The sequence below is a fragment of the Rhipicephalus sanguineus genome, chromosome 1 (assembly GCF_013339695.2).
Source record: "Rhipicephalus sanguineus isolate Rsan-2018 chromosome 1, BIME_Rsan_1.4, whole genome shotgun sequence".
NCBI lineage: Eukaryota > Metazoa > Arthropoda > Arachnida > Ixodida > Ixodidae > Rhipicephalus > Rhipicephalus sanguineus.
Window position 1 is genome coordinate 96,330,590 of NC_051176.1, and position 19,043 is coordinate 96,349,632.

The 19,043-nt window shown below is 45.2% G+C and overlaps 1 protein-coding gene across 1 annotated transcript in view; it reads left to right on the forward strand.

The window, feature by feature from the left end:
* Positions 1 to 19,043, forward strand: part of LOC119375139 (xaa-Arg dipeptidase) — a 66,979-nt gene that overhangs the window by 42,839 nt on the left and 5,097 nt on the right. Inside the window, exons 3-5 of the mRNA XM_037645366.2 lie at positions 4,894 to 5,043; positions 15,555 to 15,696; positions 16,870 to 17,112. Coding sequence (XP_037501294.1) covers positions 4,894 to 5,043; positions 15,555 to 15,696; positions 16,870 to 17,112 — 535 coding nt within the window. The remainder of the gene's footprint in view (positions 1 to 4,893; positions 5,044 to 15,554; positions 15,697 to 16,869; positions 17,113 to 19,043) is intronic.

Below are 19,043 nucleotides of genomic sequence, written 5' to 3' on the forward strand. Positions count from 1 at the left end.
CTCTCACAAGTAATAGTAAGGTTCGGCGCGCTTCGTGCAATAATTCGGGAATGAAGAGCGCACATATTACCAGAAAGCTGCAGTCAACGCATTTTGTTTGCCGGAAATTGGGTCAAATCGCTCACAACGAAGCGATGATGTGCGCGCTTGTATACGCGCCGACAACCGCCTGCCCACACTAGCGCGGCGACGGTGCTGCCACCTGTAGCCCGATCTCGCGGCGAATAGCATCGTTGGACATAGATGCACCCACGTTGAGGCCTAGTGCCACATCTCCATCCTGACGACTATCGTCTATGATCTCGACTTAATCCTTCTGAAATAGTTAGCATACACCCGGACACAGCATAGGGTGAATCCCGCGCAAAGATGGCATCAACAAGCACGTAATGAACACTGGTACTCGATATGCACTGATTCAAAGCGTGATCACCTGACGAGACAAACGCCAAGGCGTGCGCTCCCCATTGATAGGACAACCTACGCCTGTCCTTATGCATATATTACAGAGCGCGTCAGCAACGAGAGAGGCAGAGCTCGCAGCATGAGCGCTGAACACGGGAAGGCGTCCCGCTAAGCGCTAGCGTCTCTCTCGCTGCCCCAATTCACTCAATGCGCAACATTCGCCCATTGAAGTCATTGCCTTTCTGTGCCGCTTAGTGCAGCAGTTTTATTAGCCGGTGCTACCGCACTCGAAGCAGTAAGCGGTGAAGGAACGCCGTTGCTGTATGTAAAAGCTGTACTACTCTGTCGATGAGCCGTCACGCTAACACGACGCGAAAGGCAAAGCACGTACTGCATCGTCACGAAACCGAATCATCGCATACAGCGCATTTCACAGACAGTAGAGTTTCCTACAATAATGCATTGAAAGCCTCCGTTGCGCTGAAACTACCGAAGCGCTCCCTGTCGGCACTCGTTAGTGTCATGATGCAGTACTTCACCGCTTCTAGACAGCCAAATCACCCCGCCAACGAAGATCACTGCGAGAGGGAGGTGTGAGAGATATAGGGCGCGCTTGTAAAGCCTCGTGCATGTTCGTCGGTGGCGCAGTGGGTAGAGCGCCTCGCACCTGTCGTCGGTTCGATTTCTAGGTCATCCAAATTGCCGAAACATTTAACAACGAAGCTGTTCAAGCCAGCCGCAGAAAGTACGGCCTGTCACAAAACAAGCCCTGCCGTAGCCATGCAACCAACTTTCCTCCTCCCAGCAACCGCGCTTCCTTCTTGTAGTAACGGCGCAAAGCCGCCGCGCCGCAGCTGGCGCTAAGCCACGCCCACCGATGGAGACGCTGTGCGCAGCCGGGGTTTCCGCCGCCACGCCGAGATCTGCGCATGCGCCGTGATAACGACTGCATGTGCGTATGCGCTGACCTTGAGACGACAGCTATGTAAGCGCGTGCGCGGCGCCACTAGATCAGTAGAAAACATGGGGCGTCCGAGGATAGTTCGTACTCGCGAAGACGCCGCGCTTGGCGAAGCAAGGCTCGCTGCTAAGCGGGAGAGCCAGCGGCAACGGCAAGCCGATCCCGAATACGCAGACAGGGCAGCCGATAACAGGAGGCAGTGACTACGTGAAAAAGACTTTGAATACGCCAGCCGTGAACGAGAGAAGACTGCTGCATGTATGCGGATGCGACGCATACATCGAATCGACCAGCAGCGCTGTTTCAAGCCTTGCGCGGCCGAGTGCAAGCTTCCGCCTTTATTCTTCTGCATGGTTTTTCTTTATCATCTGTTCGTGTACATATTCCCACGTCCCTTCCGTGACGGAAGTGATGTCAGTGAAGTCTTAATGAACCCTGGCATAAAACATAATAATATCTGGGATTTTACGCGCCAAAACCACCATATGATTATGAGTAGAGGCCGGATTTTTAGGCACTAAAAAGCTCGTTTTAGGCGCCAAAAATAGGCAGGCAAAACAATGTTTTAGGCTTCCAAAATCGTAAATATAGCCACAATAAGTTTCACATAAATGCAAATAATTTCAAACGAAGACGTGCGCGACCTCTATCTAAGACAGGAAAACAAAAATGTTATTGCTTAAGATGGCACAAAGGCGCCAACATTTCAACATAGCCGGCTTTGTCCCGCACGGTTCGCACTCCCGTGTTCTGCAGAGTGAGTCAACTGTCCAATGTCGAATCAACACACTCCAGTGTGTCTTTCCGGCATGACTAAAGTGCATAGCAGGAGCAGACATCCAGATTTTTCTAAAAGACCAGAAGAGGGGGATTCCTCCTATTGACCCGGTCGAATTGCGTAGCGCCAATTTCTCCCCTGGCAGTGAACCACTGGCGTAGGCAGGGGTGTGTGTGTGTGTGGGGGGGGGTTCAACCTCCCGCCCTCCCCCGAAACTTTTCAGTTTACGTGTGTCTATATACACGCTCACATAAAAACGCATGCACGAACATATATAAAGTATGGTTGCCCCCCCCCCCCCCTGAAAAAGATTTCTGGCTACGCTTCTGCAGTGAACACCTTAAAAAGTAAATTACAAACAAAGCAAAAGCTGCTTGCACATCACTCTTTTTTTTTCTTTTCTTGCTCTTCACTCTTCTTTCCGTTAACGGCTCTCCGCGGTTTTGCATTCGCCAACCGCTCGGGCCATGTCAGCGCAGCGGCGAATGCTCGCCGGCGTGTCCCGCTTCACTGCTGCTAGCGGTGTTGGTTGGTTAAAGTAGAGGACTAAAGTCGGTTGAACTACAGGACTAGGTTGAACCCCATAGTTCCTAATAGTCAATCTTACGCGGTAACATGAATAACGGTCTCAAACAGCACCCGGGCGCGAAATTTGAGGCTGAATAGCGTTCATATAAGCGCCAATATTGGAAATAGCCATTTGTAAGCATTTAGGCACGAACGCCTAAAATAGGCATTTATAGGCACTATAAAAAGACCATAAAATCCCTTTTCAACCTCTAATTCATGCTCATATATCAAAAAGGCACGATAGGAGCGCAAGGAACAAAATACTTAGGCATTTGCCTAAAATCCGGTCTCTAATCATGAGGCACGCCGTAGCGGCGGCCTCCGGAAATTTTGACCATCTGGCGTTCTTTAACGTGCACTGACATCGCACAGTACACGGGCCGCTACCATTTCGCCTCCACCGAAATGCGACCGCCAAGGTCAGGATCGACACCGCGACCTTCGGGTCAGCAGCCGAGCACCGCAACGCCGTAACCACTGACCACCGCGGCGGACCCCGGCATGAAACACTTTCGCGTTAAAATGTATTCACCACCTGTCGTACAAAAAGGTGCGCCACACCTAGAACCCGTCCTTCACCAAGCGGAAAAACATGATTTAGCTGCAACTTTCTGAATCGGAGCCCCAAATAAATGCCGTGAACACTCTGCGCAGCCTTTGCACGTTTATCCTGGAACAACCTGCATGAAGAAGCACAACTTAGCAATGAAAATCAGCCACACGAATCGGACAGACAGTTGGGCCTGGGAAAGCATAGAGGACGTTATTAGTTGTCTTTAACTGTACTATTCAAATTGTGACGTAAATTGAAATGGAGTGGACGAAAAATCACCCTTTCCGACGGAAGGGTGATTCATATGCTTGTGTCGACCAGAGGGGCTCGTTACGAGCGGGTCCAAACGAGCTCCTCGAAAAAATTCCCGTTATTTCTTTATATATATATCCTCTGAGGAACGGAGGTCCCCTCCCGAAACTGTTGGGAAATAAATATTTATATCACTGTTGACAACGCCTCCGTTGTATTATACCCATATATATATATATATATATATATATATATATATATATATATATATATATATATATATATATATATATATATATATATATATATACGTGCCTTTTTCCTTTGCCACGTGGAGTATTGTGGCGAAACAGTTTTGCTCGAAAGAAATTTTGACGATCGTGGCGCCCTCTCGAATTTCGCTTGTATTTGTTAAACTGTGCCTAATAGAAAAATGTGTATATAATCTATTTTGGTGTGTTGAGCTCTGAAACAGCGCTTGCGCTATTACAGAGGTTCTGTTTAGTTGTCCCGATTTATTCATTCCGAAATTTTTGTGTTTCACTACCAGCTACGTATTTTCGAAAACTACAAAAATATTCAAAGTTCGTAATTTTTTCTTGAGCTATCTCGAACTCTCCCTAACCAATCTTAATAACAGTATGATTTTCAGGAAAGTGTATCTTAGTACAAAAATGTTAAAATAGACTTGAAATCTTTCCGAAAAAATTGCGAAATTAGAGAAAATATGTGATTTGACGCATGTTTGACCGTATTTTTCATACTGATACGTTCCAAGTAAAAATCTTCATCATGCGGCGTTTGATAGAACACTTCATCGTTAAGCAATGAAGAAAGTGTAATCAAATAATTTTTTTTTGTTTTAAGGAATAAAATAATTTTTGAATTTGGCCCTCCAAACGCGCCCTGCATTTCTTTTTGTTGCCACTTCGCCGCAAAGCATGTGGTCGCCCTTGCAGCTGACACTCGTCACAGGTGGCGGCAAGATGCGAGATGTATGTCAGTGGCTCGTAAGTGCTCGAAAGTCTTGTCGCGTTGATCTCAGGGCAACGAGTAATGAATTCACGTTACAATGTGAGCTTGCTTGGCGGGCCCAATGGGAAGTATGGTCACGCCCGAGAGCAGCTTATGGCGTCGTTGGTACATTGTGCTACAGGGTCATCTGCACAACTAGCATACACATACTGAAAGAAATAATGCACATTGTATACACTTTTTTATCTGGGTATACGAATTGTGTAGACGGCCCTGTAGCACAATGTATCAACGACGCCATAACCTGCTCTCGGGCGTGACCACACACACAGCTACAGTGCCAGACACATACCATGAAGGTCCGGAGGGTGTGGTCACTTTTTTTGTCTTTAAACGCAGCTTGTCGTCATGGGAACACCAGCCGAAGAGAACTGCGGAGGTAAGGAAATTCTCCTGCAGAAAGGTGCATTCAGTGACATTGACGTGGCCATGATGGTCCATCCTTGTACAAGTGACACTATCCGACCGGGCGCTTCAGCGAGGCAAAAGGTTTGTTGTCCTTATTCAAATAAATTGCCATATTCCAGACGGCCTGCTAATTATGCACTATGGGTAAAAATACCGACCGAGATTTTATGCTGCTAGTGGGTACCCGAAACGTTGTCTGTCCCAATACATTTGAGGCCAAAAGACCTGGCATGTCCAGATCTTTTAGCAACCCAGATAACAATCCACATGGCCCTACGACGATTTGTTTGCGAGGTCGATAAGCTGATTACTGACATATTCCTGCCCCCTAATCTTCTTTATCTTACTTTATGTGTGTGATCATGCATGTAACTATACATGTGAGATTAGTTTTTGTTAGTCTCTTGAGCTACTGTACCTGTAAAATATATTCTGTAAAATATTACTGTTGTATTATGTGTATGTATTATTGCGACTCTTTTGGATATGGTATCGTGTAGCTTTCCAGCTGCTATATACGGGGTCCTGTGGCTTATTCAAGCTGTCTGACGACCTCAGTACCTTTCTTTTTTTTACTGCATTCTCTCCAGCATTATGTGCGTTGCAAATCATATATATATATATATATATATATATATATATATATATATATATATATATATATATATATATATATATATATATATATATATATATATATATATATATATATATATATATTATTATTATTATTATTATTATTATTTGTTCATGACATTTCTCTAATTCTCTTAGCGACTGTCGCATGCTGCAGCCAGCTTTGTTTTCTTTTTCTGAATGGTGCAAGACCAATAACCTCTCCCTGAGCACTGCGAAGACCAAAGTCATAACTTTCACTCTCAAAACTTGTAGCGTCTCACCTTCGTACTCTGTCGATTTTGTGTCGTTATGTAATGTTTGTGAGGTTCTTGATCTCGGTGTTCTTTTAGATAGCACTTAACACTTTTCTGCTCACACTAAGCGCGTTTTTATGCGGTGTTTTCGTTTTCTCGGCTCTGTTTGCAGAATATATATATATATATATATATATATATATATATTTCAATCCGCCTTTTACATTTTCCTCTGCTGCCCTCAGCTGTTTTGGTATGGTTTTGGTAGGGGCCGGGAATACTGGTATCGCCAAAACGAAAGGCTCCGAGATCAAGAGGCGTTTGGCGACTTTTTCGCTAGGGGAAGAGCGCTTGCGCCGCGGCACCGTGAAAAAGGCGGATTTCCTGATACCCCTCCGCAAATTGTACACGGCGATATGTCTTCTCAAACTTGAATATGCGTGTGTGATCTGGAATTGCATTTCTAAATACAGCAGTAACATCACTGAGCGAGACCACAAAAATTCCTAAGCAAATTCCTAACCATCGCTTCGCTAGAAATGGCTGTGGACCTCGTTCTAACACTGTTGGATTATTATCATTGCCGTCAATTCACTGCCGACGAAATCGCACTGATCCGATATTTTTTTTTTCTCAAGCTCGTTCACGCCATAATAACCTGCCCCGAACTGCTCAGTTAAATCGATTTTCGAATTTCACGTATGTACACCAGAGAGCATCGATCGCTTCATGCACCCGCCTGCCTCTGCAAACACTTAACCGCCCAAAGTCTTTATATTTCTTATTCTCTTGATCTCAATAATTTCCATATAGCTCACAGCCATTATTTTCCTCCGAGCTTCGCGCTGTTTAGCATAGTGCCGCACTTTGTACATGTATATCATTTTATCCTTTGTTTTTCAGCTTACCTTGAGCATTATTTGCGATTGTACTTATCATTCTCCTTCTGTATTTCGCGTGTTGTGTCATTGTATTTTTTCCATGTTTTCCCGACTTGCTGTTTTTACATTTTCGGTCTTTGTTGTTTGCATTTTATCCTGAAACTGTCTTTACTGTACTGTTTATTATTAGCCTTTTTTTCATATGCCAGCACAAAGACCTAACGGGTGTTCCTGAGCACGTTAAATAAATTATTATTATTATTATTATTATTAATATATTATTATTATTATTATTATTATTATTATTATTATTATTATTATTATTATTATTATTATTATTATTTGTCCTTGTATCGCAAGCCGTACTTGTTTCAAGACATAAAGTGAAGGCGTTGTGCACTTTCGCTCTGACGAACATAATTATGGGGCTAAGTGATTGATAGCGAATTATATTTAGATTTATTTGCCCTGCTTCTACAACGATTTGTAATTTGAACTAGCGACGTAGCAATAACCACAACGAGATGCGCAGCCACAATGGGAATATGAAAAAAAAGAAACTACGTTTCCAATAACAATATGATGTTTCCGTTCTGTGAACTCGTACATTTTATTATTGCGATAGCAATTATAGAGACAGTATCGACGGGCTTTTGCCGTCGCCGTCGCCGTCACGTCCTTCCGGTATGAAGTCCAAATTTATAAGAGCCCCCCGCGCATTGTATGTTCTACTGCGGGTAAAAGCGCGTGAGCGGGAGCAACGAACACGGCCGAAGCACAGATCAAACGAGCCGGCCCATTTCCGTCGCTCGGAGGGTGCATGCGATAACATCACCCCGCTCGGGAGGCCTGCCGTCGAAACAGACAGGAAACGCCCCGCCAGTTTTTATCGACTATGAAAAAAAAACGCGAGGTGGGGGGGGAGGGGGGTTGTCACGCGCGCACCCACTTTGAACTTTGAATCTAAGGGCGCGGTCGCGATCACTGGCGCGCGCGCTCTCTCGAAAGCCATCACAGCGGGCGGCTCGTATACCGTTCTACGTGCTGCGCTCTCAACTCGAAGTGACTATGCGGAGAGCATCTCTCTCTGGAGTGGCCGTATTCTCTTACACCAGCGCTTTGTAGTTACGCGAGATCGGATACAAAACAGTTAGCTGCCAGCCTCACATTGTGTAACACTACAATTTGTTGCTATCGCGTTCATTGCTTCGCCCTTGCGGTGAAACTGTGACTTCTTTCAAACCCGCATTTCAGAAACACTTATAAGCTTGTTTATATATATATATATATATATATATATACAGTAATTATAATATAACGGTAGATACACATCCGCTAAAAAGCTTTCGTCAATTCTAAATAATAAACAAAATGAGCACCTGTCGAGATTTACTGAGGCTTTTTGAAAAACGCGGTGAAATTGTTCAGCAAAAGAACATAATGTGAAATATTTTGCGAATATTCATTGTTCACATGCTATATGTCGTAACATGGGATCATCTCAACATTTTCAACCTTCACTACGCACCCCAATATGAAAAGCTTATTTGACGAACGAACCGCCAATTTTTCGCAGGTAGCACATAGCGGTATAAGCATTTTTCGCTTAAACACCGAGCTTATGTGTGGGGTTTTACTTCACAGCCCACGAAAGTGTCATCGGGAAAAAAAATCTTCGAGAGGAGACTTCGAGATAATCTTGTTGCTCGAGTCCACGAGTAGTCGGAAAAAAGTGGTGGTCCTGGTACTCCAGCTGTGGCGTCAAATTACGTTGTCCTATACTGATGAACACATGGACAATTTGCTCGTGACCAGAATAGATTCAAGGAAGCGCGAAATGTGTTTAGCAATTACAATAGGCATGGCACTAAAACACTTACTACGATACCAGCTCCTAAGGCTCATGCAAGACACGCTGACTGTTTAATCCCATTCCTTTTGTAGGCAGTGTAGATAGAGTCGGCTGGAGGTGTTCATTGGCATTCGAACAGTTACTTTTTTAGTCTAGATTACCTGCGGCAGCTACCCAACGAGTAAATTTGCGCCTTTAATGGCATTCATTGCGCTTACAACTCAACCCCTTACACATACAAAAAATGGGGTTGAGAGAACTCATGCACCCGTGCAAAAGAGTGCTGCAATTACATCCTTTGAGCACCCTACGTAGCCCTTTTTTAGGGCGATGTCTGCTACACTCTTTCGCTAATTATTTTCTATGCCTGCCTGTGGCATTCGAGTTGATCGATTCAATCTAAATCTTCCTACAGGAAGAAAACTTGCGTGTGTATTTATGACACCGCTTTGTGCATGCCTATAAGGGCAGGCTTTCGAAAATAAATAATAATAATAATAACTCGATCACAAAACACTTATAAAAATTAAAAAAATAAATAAAGCAGCACATCTCGACGCGATTCAAAATTCTGACCTTCTGACCACGAGTCCGACGCTACTCTGCGCTTATTTTTCTTTATTGTCAGGTTTTTTACGTTGCATCGAATACCATATTTCTATACACAGAAGCACGAGAGAGAGAAAGAAAGGCAAAGGCAATGCAGGGAGGTTAACCAGGTTGCACACGATTTGCTACCCAACGGGGGGGGGTGGGGGAGAAGGGGCAGTAAAAGAATAGGGAAGGAAAGCGAGAACTGAGACGAGCGCACACATAGCAGCGTTCACCGCGCATACATAGAAGGCCACAAGCTGAGAACCATTTCAGAGCCCGCGCTATGCACAGAAGACACATGATCAGCCAGGCATTTACACTGCTTGTCAGTGTATAATTATTTGCGGTATTTCAGGGGTTCTACCCCGATTCGCCAATGAGGCACAAATTCTTGCGCGTTTAGCAGGGTCGATTTATTGCAAAACATATGTGCTTGCTCGCTGAGGCTCAGTCAGTTGTCTTATATACGATTGCAGCCAGGCTTTTGCCGTCTTGTGTTGCAGGGATGTAAAGCTGCCGAATTTTTAGGGGCGAAGCTCCTCAAGGTGTGGGCCTGTCCCTCCTTTGTAGTATGTAGTAGTAGGCAGCCATGCATAGTGGGATGTATCCACTCCATGTGATGAAGATGACGATGACGACTGATGACCATGAAGAATAAGCGCGTTCCAGTATAGTGGAATGTACCCACTACACGTGATAACGATGACGATGACGCTGATGACCATGAAGTATAAGCGCGTTCCATGACGATGACGACTGATGACCATGAAGAATGAGCACGTTCCAGTATAATGGAATGTACCCACTACACGTGATAACGATGACGATGACGCTGATGACCATGAAGTATAAGCGCGTTCTAGACCACACATTCTCTTTCTGCCATGGATGAAAACGATGGTGAACGCGCTGTCGCCCTCGAAAGGCAAAACGGCAACGCCGACAACAAACGTTCCCCTGAGCTTAACGTCATATATGATGACCCCCGCGTTTGTGTGTCAGGTCTTTGTATGATGATCGAGTGGGCAAAATTTACGGGGATTGACGGTTTACCAGATTACCTCCGGAGCTTCGCCCACTCATCATCATTCACTTCGTGGATATGGCGTGATTTTTTTTCTGCTATGTAACGGCCCAGGATTTTAATACCTTTGGGACAGAGTGTAATAATCCATGCACTTCTTGGCCAGTTCCTCCGTATTGGGTATGAGCCACATTTACTGTGGAGAAGAGGAAGAAAGCCTGTTCGGGCGGTTATGAGACTGACTGCTTCTCCGGAATGCAACCTCGTTTTATTAAATTCGAAGTATTTCTTAGTGAACCCTAGGCACTTTGAGCGTTTCTATCTACGTATCTATCTGTCTAGCCGCCTACGTCTGGGTGCTCCCGTGATCGCCTTCTTAGCTTGGTGCAGACCATAATTGGCATGGGAGGGTAAGAGCATTTGACGAATATCAATGTCTCGTCATGCCATGAATAACGTAAAAATCCTCTCGCGTACGTCGTCAAACCCTTTCCTCCAGACACGTGTGGCACATACCTGTATACCGCGGGCCACACTAAGCGGGTATGCGCCACAGGTGATTGACAGGTTATATCTTCCCAGGAAGGGCGATAACAGATATTCGTAATTAAAATGCGAGAGCGTTAAGAAAGACCGACATCGGCAGAGTTGACCGACGAATGCAGATAATGAAAATCAGTACCCCAGCAGGAATCGAACCCAAGCATTCTGTCTGGCAGTCAGGTATTCTACCCCAGAGCTACGCCACGTCTTGAAACTGCTTTGGGAAAAGACCCTATGCAGGCGTAATGTCAGTGCAGCGTCAGTTGTGGTTGCAGTGCTGGCTATTTAATTTTACAACAAAGAAATAAACATTACATATGTAATCCTATGACACAGGCGTCATGCCGGGTTAACGTCAATTGTGGTTCCAGTGTTGACTCCGCTTTCATAGAAGTCGAATAAACATTACATTTGTATTCCTATGATACAGCAAGCTATATTCAAGCGTTGCTCGACCCCAGAGGAATACGCTAACAAAAGTTGCGTATGATATTCACATCATCGCATCGTAAAGTGCACTTCGTTGCGTTAATACTCACGTCTGTGCTCTAAAATGAGTGCTGACGTTACGTCAGACCATAAGCTACGCTTTAAACGAGTGTAGTCGACGTCCCTGGTAAGGCCACGGTGGTCACACAACTACTACGCTTACAAAAACACGTCGATCCACCTCGTAACGCTAGGCTGAAAACCAAAAAAATGCAGCATAGACAACTACTCGCTGATTGCTTCGCGTGAAACCAATTTCCACATGGCGTGGGATCTGCCGAAATTTTTTTCCTCTGGTGCAACGATTTACCTTATTTAAGGATGATGGAAGTTGCTATCACAAAATTTCGTTGTCGCGTTACCTCCCTCAATTTTTACTTGCATAGATCAGGTTCAGTGACCTCCCCTCTGTGCCTTTTCTGTTCTCAGGAGGAAACGATAGGTCATTTCTTTATATCCCGTCGCCGGTTCAATACAGTGAGGAAAAGAATATTAGTACCACCTTTTCGAAAGATGGACCTGGAATAATAATCAGAACCGGTTCTTTTTATTGCGATAGTAATTATATGGACAGTCTCGGCTGGTTTTTTGCCGTCCCGTCGCCGCCTTCATGCACCGTGTATATATATATATATAGTTCCCAAAGAAAAATAATTCAGAAAAATGCTTCCGAAGCGCGGAATCAAACCAGCGAACTCTCGCTCCGCAGCGCGTGGCGCTAACCACTACGCCACAAAACGCAGATCCTTCAGGTAGCTAACGGCGAGCGTTATATACACACCCTTTACCGCTGGCAGGACGTAGAGACGGCAGGCGCTTATAAGCGTTTCTTCATTATCATCGAGATGGTGCTAGGAGCGCAACGGGAGCATTTAAAAGTCGTTGGCCAGCTCGCTCGCTTCTTCTAATAGTTGCGCAGGGAGATCCTTGCCCTCCGCTGTCTGCTCGCGTGGTAGTTGCTGCCGGGGGGTAGATGTTTCTGCAGCGTAGCAGCGCGTCCATTACGGGCCGCTTTTCTTGCAATCACATTCATTGCTTCGCCCTGACGGCGAAACTGCGACTTTTTTCTTTTGGGGCTATTACTCTGGATACAGCAACAGGGATGTTTTCTTCACCATTCAGAAATATATCATTGTGTCTAAAGAAATCTCTTGCAAAATTCTGCGGGCTTCAAATAGTTCATTACTGATAACTGGCACTTCAAATCAATTATTAATTAACTAGCGCATCTAGGAATTATACAATACAGAAAAATATTGGAAGAATTCACCCACTACTCGGCCAATCCCCTGCATTGGGTATGTGCCATGCACAGAGGACAACAACAGCCGCCCTTCGTCACACAACTGAGCATGTGCGCGAAGAGGCGGAATTCCGCGTGACTCTGTCGGTGCTTAGGAGCCCCGTGTCTGCAACGAGAACCCCGGCCGCGAATATATTCAAGAGAACGTTGCCACAGGCGCCTTCGGCTGCCAAGTCTCCCGCAGGCATGCTCCAATCGGCTACTTCCAAGATGACGACAACGAAGCGGTCGCTCTTTTCTAAGCCATGCTGTTCCCCTACTACCAACGTTGCCCACTACCAAGCGCCGGAACGGGACTCACAACAAGGCGACCTCCACGACTTCTGTGTCGGGCGTGATCACGAGGAACCATCGCTCTCTGACCACGTCCCAGACTGCAGCAGGCCAGGTGCTTGAGCCAGCACTTCACACCAAGGTGGAAACACCGAAGCAGCGCGCTATGCCCAACTACTCGTCAAACATCCGACCAAGGACAGGATCGGCGATATTTTCCCACTGAAGCTGTCCACTGAAGCTGTCCACTGAAGCTGTACAGCAGCTCAAAACAGCACCTTTGAAAAGGTGGCGCCAATCTTGAATGACAGTCCCGCCGCTGCTGCTGCAGCAGCAGTAGCTCCAACTCCATCACAATAGACTTCTGGCCCACCTCACTCTGTAGCAACGAAACCTGCAGTTGGCGTCGTGACCCGGTCTCAGCGAGCCATTGCTGGCAGTGCCTAGACTGCACCGAAACCAGAGAATAAAACGGATGGACCGAACGACTGCAAGATGCAGTAATCCAACTCCAGCTAGTGTCTTTGTTTTTTTTTTTTATTTTTCGTTCCTGTATATGAAGGTGTTATTGCTCCTTGAGTTTTTAAGGTTACCTTGTATACCGCAGAGATACTGATTTAAAAAATTGTAAAGGCCACGCAATTTCTTAGACAAGATTTGTGCGCTGATTTACAAGTGTATATTACGATTGTGCGCATGTGATGGGGATGGCAGGGTGTTCTTACTGTGACATGTCAGCGGTTGTGCTAGAACGTCTGCTTCCGAAGCCAGTCTTAAATCACTGGAGATTCTTACAGGCGTGTTTGGTTTTGCACAAAAACGATGACGTCACAGTCTCGATCGCTTCCCAATGAAAATGTATTCGAATTTCAAACCCGCAATTTATTTGGCATCTCTTCCCCCCAAGGAAGGAAGGAATACAAAAGGGAGAAGGCAAGGAGGTTAACCAGACAGTAGTGGTTGGCTACCCTACCGGGGGAAAGGGAAGGGGAATGGAAAGATGAGAGAGACAAAGTGTCGAGAAGTTTGAATGGAGCCCTGTTGACGGCGGATAACGATGTTAGATCCCACTGAGGACCTATAGCTTCTGCGTCGTGCACGCCGCACGCTACTTCACTTTGCGAATACTACAGATTCTCCGCGGTTTAACCTACCTGCCACGATTTGAGCATGGAATCTCTCCCCCTCTCACGGTGCCGTTTCAGAGGGAGAAATCTGCAATCCGGCGAAAGCAATAGCGAATAGCCCCTCCCAGCACACGTGCAGACACACAAAAAGAACCCTATAGCTGCCAGAAGCACACTTAAGTTACACGTTACTTGACATTGTTTATGATAAAGAATAGTTCTAGACATTCCTTCCCGAACCGTGTCCCTATATTGCCAGGTACGATGCATTCAGTAAGCAAGCACCCGTGAATATTTGACTACTACATATTACAGCGAAGCTATTAGTGCGGCGAGAAACACTTGAAACCGCCATACACATTAACTTCCGTTTTCTTCGTGTAGAATTATAGTTGCTGCATGTAACTTAAGTTCCGAAGGATTGAAGAGTCCTTCGGGCGCGAAGTGCGAGCAAAGTTTATGATGTGCGGTTTCATCAAGGTGTCCTAAATACTAATAATCTATGCAGTTCAAAGTTGCGAGTTCACAAAGAGTGTACAATCTTTGTCCGGAGCAAATAACGAAGTAGGGTGTGAGTTCACGTTCTTATGGTGATAGGCGACATGCTACGGATGACATACGGATATGCTTGGTTGTGCAGGTTAACTTTATGCCGTGATTGCGGTTGACATAATCATGCCAATGTCTGTAATGTCAGCCCACAAGTAATAAATAGACCAAATATTCAGCAAGAGGTATTGGCCTGAAGGTACAGATAACAAGAAAAAAGCTCTGCTGCAGCACCTGTGCATTGAGGTTGGTTATGTTCTTCAAGCGTTGCCAGCTCGCCGCCCGAATGATCGGGTTTGTATTCTTGTATTCGTAACCTTGAACTTTGACTTCACGAGTACAGTCTATATTTACACATACGCACTACGAAGCGCCAGTGTTTCTAAGTAGCGTTCTCACATGCCATACCGGAGGGAAACAATTACGTAGGTGTTTGTTTGATATCTGAATATCATTATTGTTCCTTTCACTATGATATCCAGCTAACAAGTACATATGCACTTCGCGAACTTGAAAGGGTACAGCGCATTACGGGGAAGAAGAAACGGCCTAGCAGACCGACACAAGAGGACAGAGCGCTAACTTCCAACTGAGCTTTATTGTCAAAATGCATCAAATATGTAGACTTGCGCAAGCATACAAAAAACACCCTAACGCAACGCCAAGATTAGACACCATCGCACCATCACACACCACAGATTCACAGACGGTTTCCCCGATTAAGAAAGGCCACTTCATGTTCAGATAAAGCCAAGGAAGGAGCACTGATACACGTGATGCCAGCGCTGGCTATACAATGCGCTTCTATTATTTCTCGAGTGATTTGTGACGGGTGCTTTTTTAACACTTCACATTGATCAAACATAGGGGAACATCCACAATCGCGGCAGTGAATTCCAATATGGCCCTGGATTGCTTTGTGAACATTGTAATGGTGCTCTTTTAGCCTTTCATTAAGGCAGCGTCCCGTTTGGCCGCAGCAAATGCAGCCACATTTGCTGCATTTTCACTTCGTGGTGTTGTCATCGCTTCAGAAACAGCTGTTGTGTGTTTAGGGCACGAAATTTGTCTTATTCCTGCTGCAGACGACAGTGTGTTTTCGAGGAAAAGCGGCGCATGCAGCCGGATGTCCCTGGGAAGGGTTGAATGCTGTGGATGCAGCTGTAGCCTCATACAATAATATTTCGTTACTGCGGCAGCAGATGAAGCCAACTTCTCGAATACATGGTAAGTGATTGGCTAAATCTATTCTTGATAAACAAGAAAAACGAGGAAAATGCTTTAATAAAAGGACTAACGGCAACGGATAAGCTCAGCAATTTCTATATCACCTCTTACTTGTAAGATTGACAAGAACGTGTTTAGCACTTGTCTTACGTTTGCCGCACTGTCATCTCCAAAGTCGCGTGCTTTTCGAAACTGCAAAGTGATCAATCTCGTTTGCCAGTGCAAAATAGAAGGCATCGCAATGACACCTTGCGACATTTCATTGCAGTCGTTCTGGTGCAACGACTTAGTTGTTCTCCGACTGACTACCTCCTTAAGTCGTTTTTTTTTTCCTTAATAAAAAAGCCAGTCTCGCATTGACAACGATAGCAAAGTATGGGCCGTTACACGAAGTGAGGCTTGCAGAATAGGTAATATAAAGTACCGTAAATATTTATTTGTTATTAGTTTAGCACGAAAACTGACACGCGACCACAATCTCGTATAATATATATCTCTCGTTCCCTGGTGTTTCTTAATAAAAAACTGCTATCTTTTTTTCTGGCTTTAACGGCATCGCTTTCAGCGCGGAAGCCAATGGCGCCAGTCACTGGGCGATTTGCAGTTAACAATGAATAAGTTCCCAGTGAAAACGCGCACACGCCGGTCCAGTTTTACAGAAAACAGGGAGACGCGTCGCCGCTCACGTGTCACTATCCGGCATCTTTGTCAGATGCCAACCTTAGTTAGTTACCATTAGTGCCGTGGCTACCGCAGCGACTGCGTACTTTGAGAGACCAAGTGCGGTCACCTTATCTTCACAGGAATCAACAGACGGCTTATGCCTTTGTAAGTGTTGTGTTCTCGCCGCTCAGTTTGGGTTGAAGGAATAGCAGCACGAAGGTCGCTTCGCTCGTTGCAGCGGCCGTAGTATTCCTTTAAACCAGCGTTTTGTAAACTTACGCAAGATAGGATATTAAAGGAGGTTGCTGCAAGCCTTACTTCATATAACATTACAATTTGTTACTTTCGCATTCATTGCTTCGACCTTGCGGCGACATTACGGGTTTTGTACATTTTATTTTAAGGAACAACCAATTACAACTACTACTTCGTGCCAAAAAAATAACACGATTTCTTTTAGCCTTCTCATTAACAAATTTGCGCATTCTTGCGCGCAATCCACTTGCGCAGGCATTTTCGTGGAGGCGGGTACAAGCTGCAATGTTATACCCGAAAGCAGCAAGCTCATCTACAACATTCGTGGCGAAACCGCTCGTGATCTGGATGAACTGGTCGCCAAGGTAGAGGACTGTTTTCAAGCCGCTGCGCTGGCTACCGGGTGTACCGTGACAATGGAGAACGACATACTATACAAGGACTTCGTCCACAACACGGTCCTGTCAAAAATATACCGAAAACATGGGCGGCGCATGGGTAAGTCATCTAGAAATATGCGTCAGAAGACGTTGCTAACTTTACCTTCATTTTTCATTTTCTTTCGCATTTTCATTTTGCGAACATTAGAAATTACCAACTATACATTATGTTGAAAGAAAAAAAAAGGTGCATCGAAAGAAAAATTTTAAGGCGGTTACCTGCATTTTTTAATATTAAAGCTAGCTAACCGTCGCCAAAAAAACTGCCACATATTGAGCAAAGTGCTTCCGAGAACGTATTTATTCCCGCATAATAAATGTTTACCGGTGTAGTAGAACGCTGTCCACCGTTCCTGCGTTTATACGGGATCGCTCTGCGGACTAGTCTTCATTCAGGATGCATTATATTCATGGGCGTATCTACCGGGGGGGCACTCCCCCACTGAGAAATGTTAGGGGGGCGGAGCCCCCCCACTTTCGGCAGTGGTCACTGTCGACTGCAGAGTGGGAAACTAACAAGTGAGGCCAATTTTTCCTTCAACACAGCAATCACGTAATCACGTACTGAAATTTGTCCCACGCTTCTGCTGTGAAGATTGCCCTGCGTGTCTCACGACTAAGTACTGTTGGCTCTCTGCGGTGCGGGCTGCCTAGGTGACGCTTTCGCGCCTTGCGCTCCAGCATTGCAGAGGAGGCTATCGCTCAGCTGGGGCTCTATAACATTACAGCAATATGTCATGATTTTATTTTGTTCTGCCTGGCCTGACATTTATGTAATCGGCGACACAAATATGGGCGGGAACCAGTAAAACGTTTTATAGCCCGATCAAACGCTCTCCCTTTCCACAAAATTTAGTTTCTTTCCTTGAAAACCAATAGCGCCACTGCGAGCTGCTGCGAGTTGATGAGTGTGCAGAAGTGCTGAGTATTTTAGTTGTGCCTAGCCAGGGGAGGTAAAAAAAATTCCAACTTTAGTCTCCGATTAGCCTGCTTCACCTTGCTTATCACATGGTGATAAGCAAGGTGCAGCGGTCGCCGCGGCTTGTAACAAGGCAGTGGACTTGAGCACACTGAGAAGCCCAGCTTTCAAGTTTGCCCTGTACCTTGATCTACCTCACCAAGGAAATGATCAGTGTCCACGGTTTTCGGGACTAAGAAGGCTGCCCACTTGCAAAGAATTGTGTCTGCTCCTAATAATGTTTATTTCTCTCTCTCTACCTCTCTGTCAGCAACGACGAGCATAACCCTGAAAATTTCGAGGAATGATTAATAGCTAACGACTTATGCGGAAGGAACAATGCGGGGCAGTTTAAAGGGACACTAAACAGCAAAATGATTTTTCTCGCATTAGTAAACTACTTTTTCACGATACCAAAAACACCGCGCTTGCTTCGAAAAGACGCTTAGTAAGCGAGAAATCGCGCAAAAAGAAAATGTGGGTGGCGACGCCACCTTGAAGTTTCCGCACCATTCGCCGTGACTTCACATTTTCGACGGCGCCTACTACGGCCTACGTAGTTCCTAAATGGTAAAAATGAAGTGCACTGTCCTCTGAAGGGGCCATAGAGATGACATACCAAGTTTGAGGAAACTTTGTTGCGCCAATGCCGCCAAAATACGATAAATACACTTTGAAATCCGTGACGTCACGCGTGGAGATCTTGGTGCAAAACTTAAAAATGAAACTTTGAACTTCATTTTCTCATTTATTAATACACCTATGATGGTGAAATTAACGACATTGTAGTTCTCAAAGTACAACTTATCAATCTAAACCGATTCATTGTTTCTCTTTAGTGTCCCTTTAACGTTATAATCAGCCACATTCTTTCAAAGAAAATTTAAGCTTACACAGTTTACGTAGGCTATTTCCTTGGAGGAACCGGAGGGGAGGAGTAAAGGGCCACTTCCAACTCCCACCCAAGCTGGGAAAAGCAGGAGGGCAACAACGACACCTAGTATATAAATTCGTAGTCGTTTATAATCTTA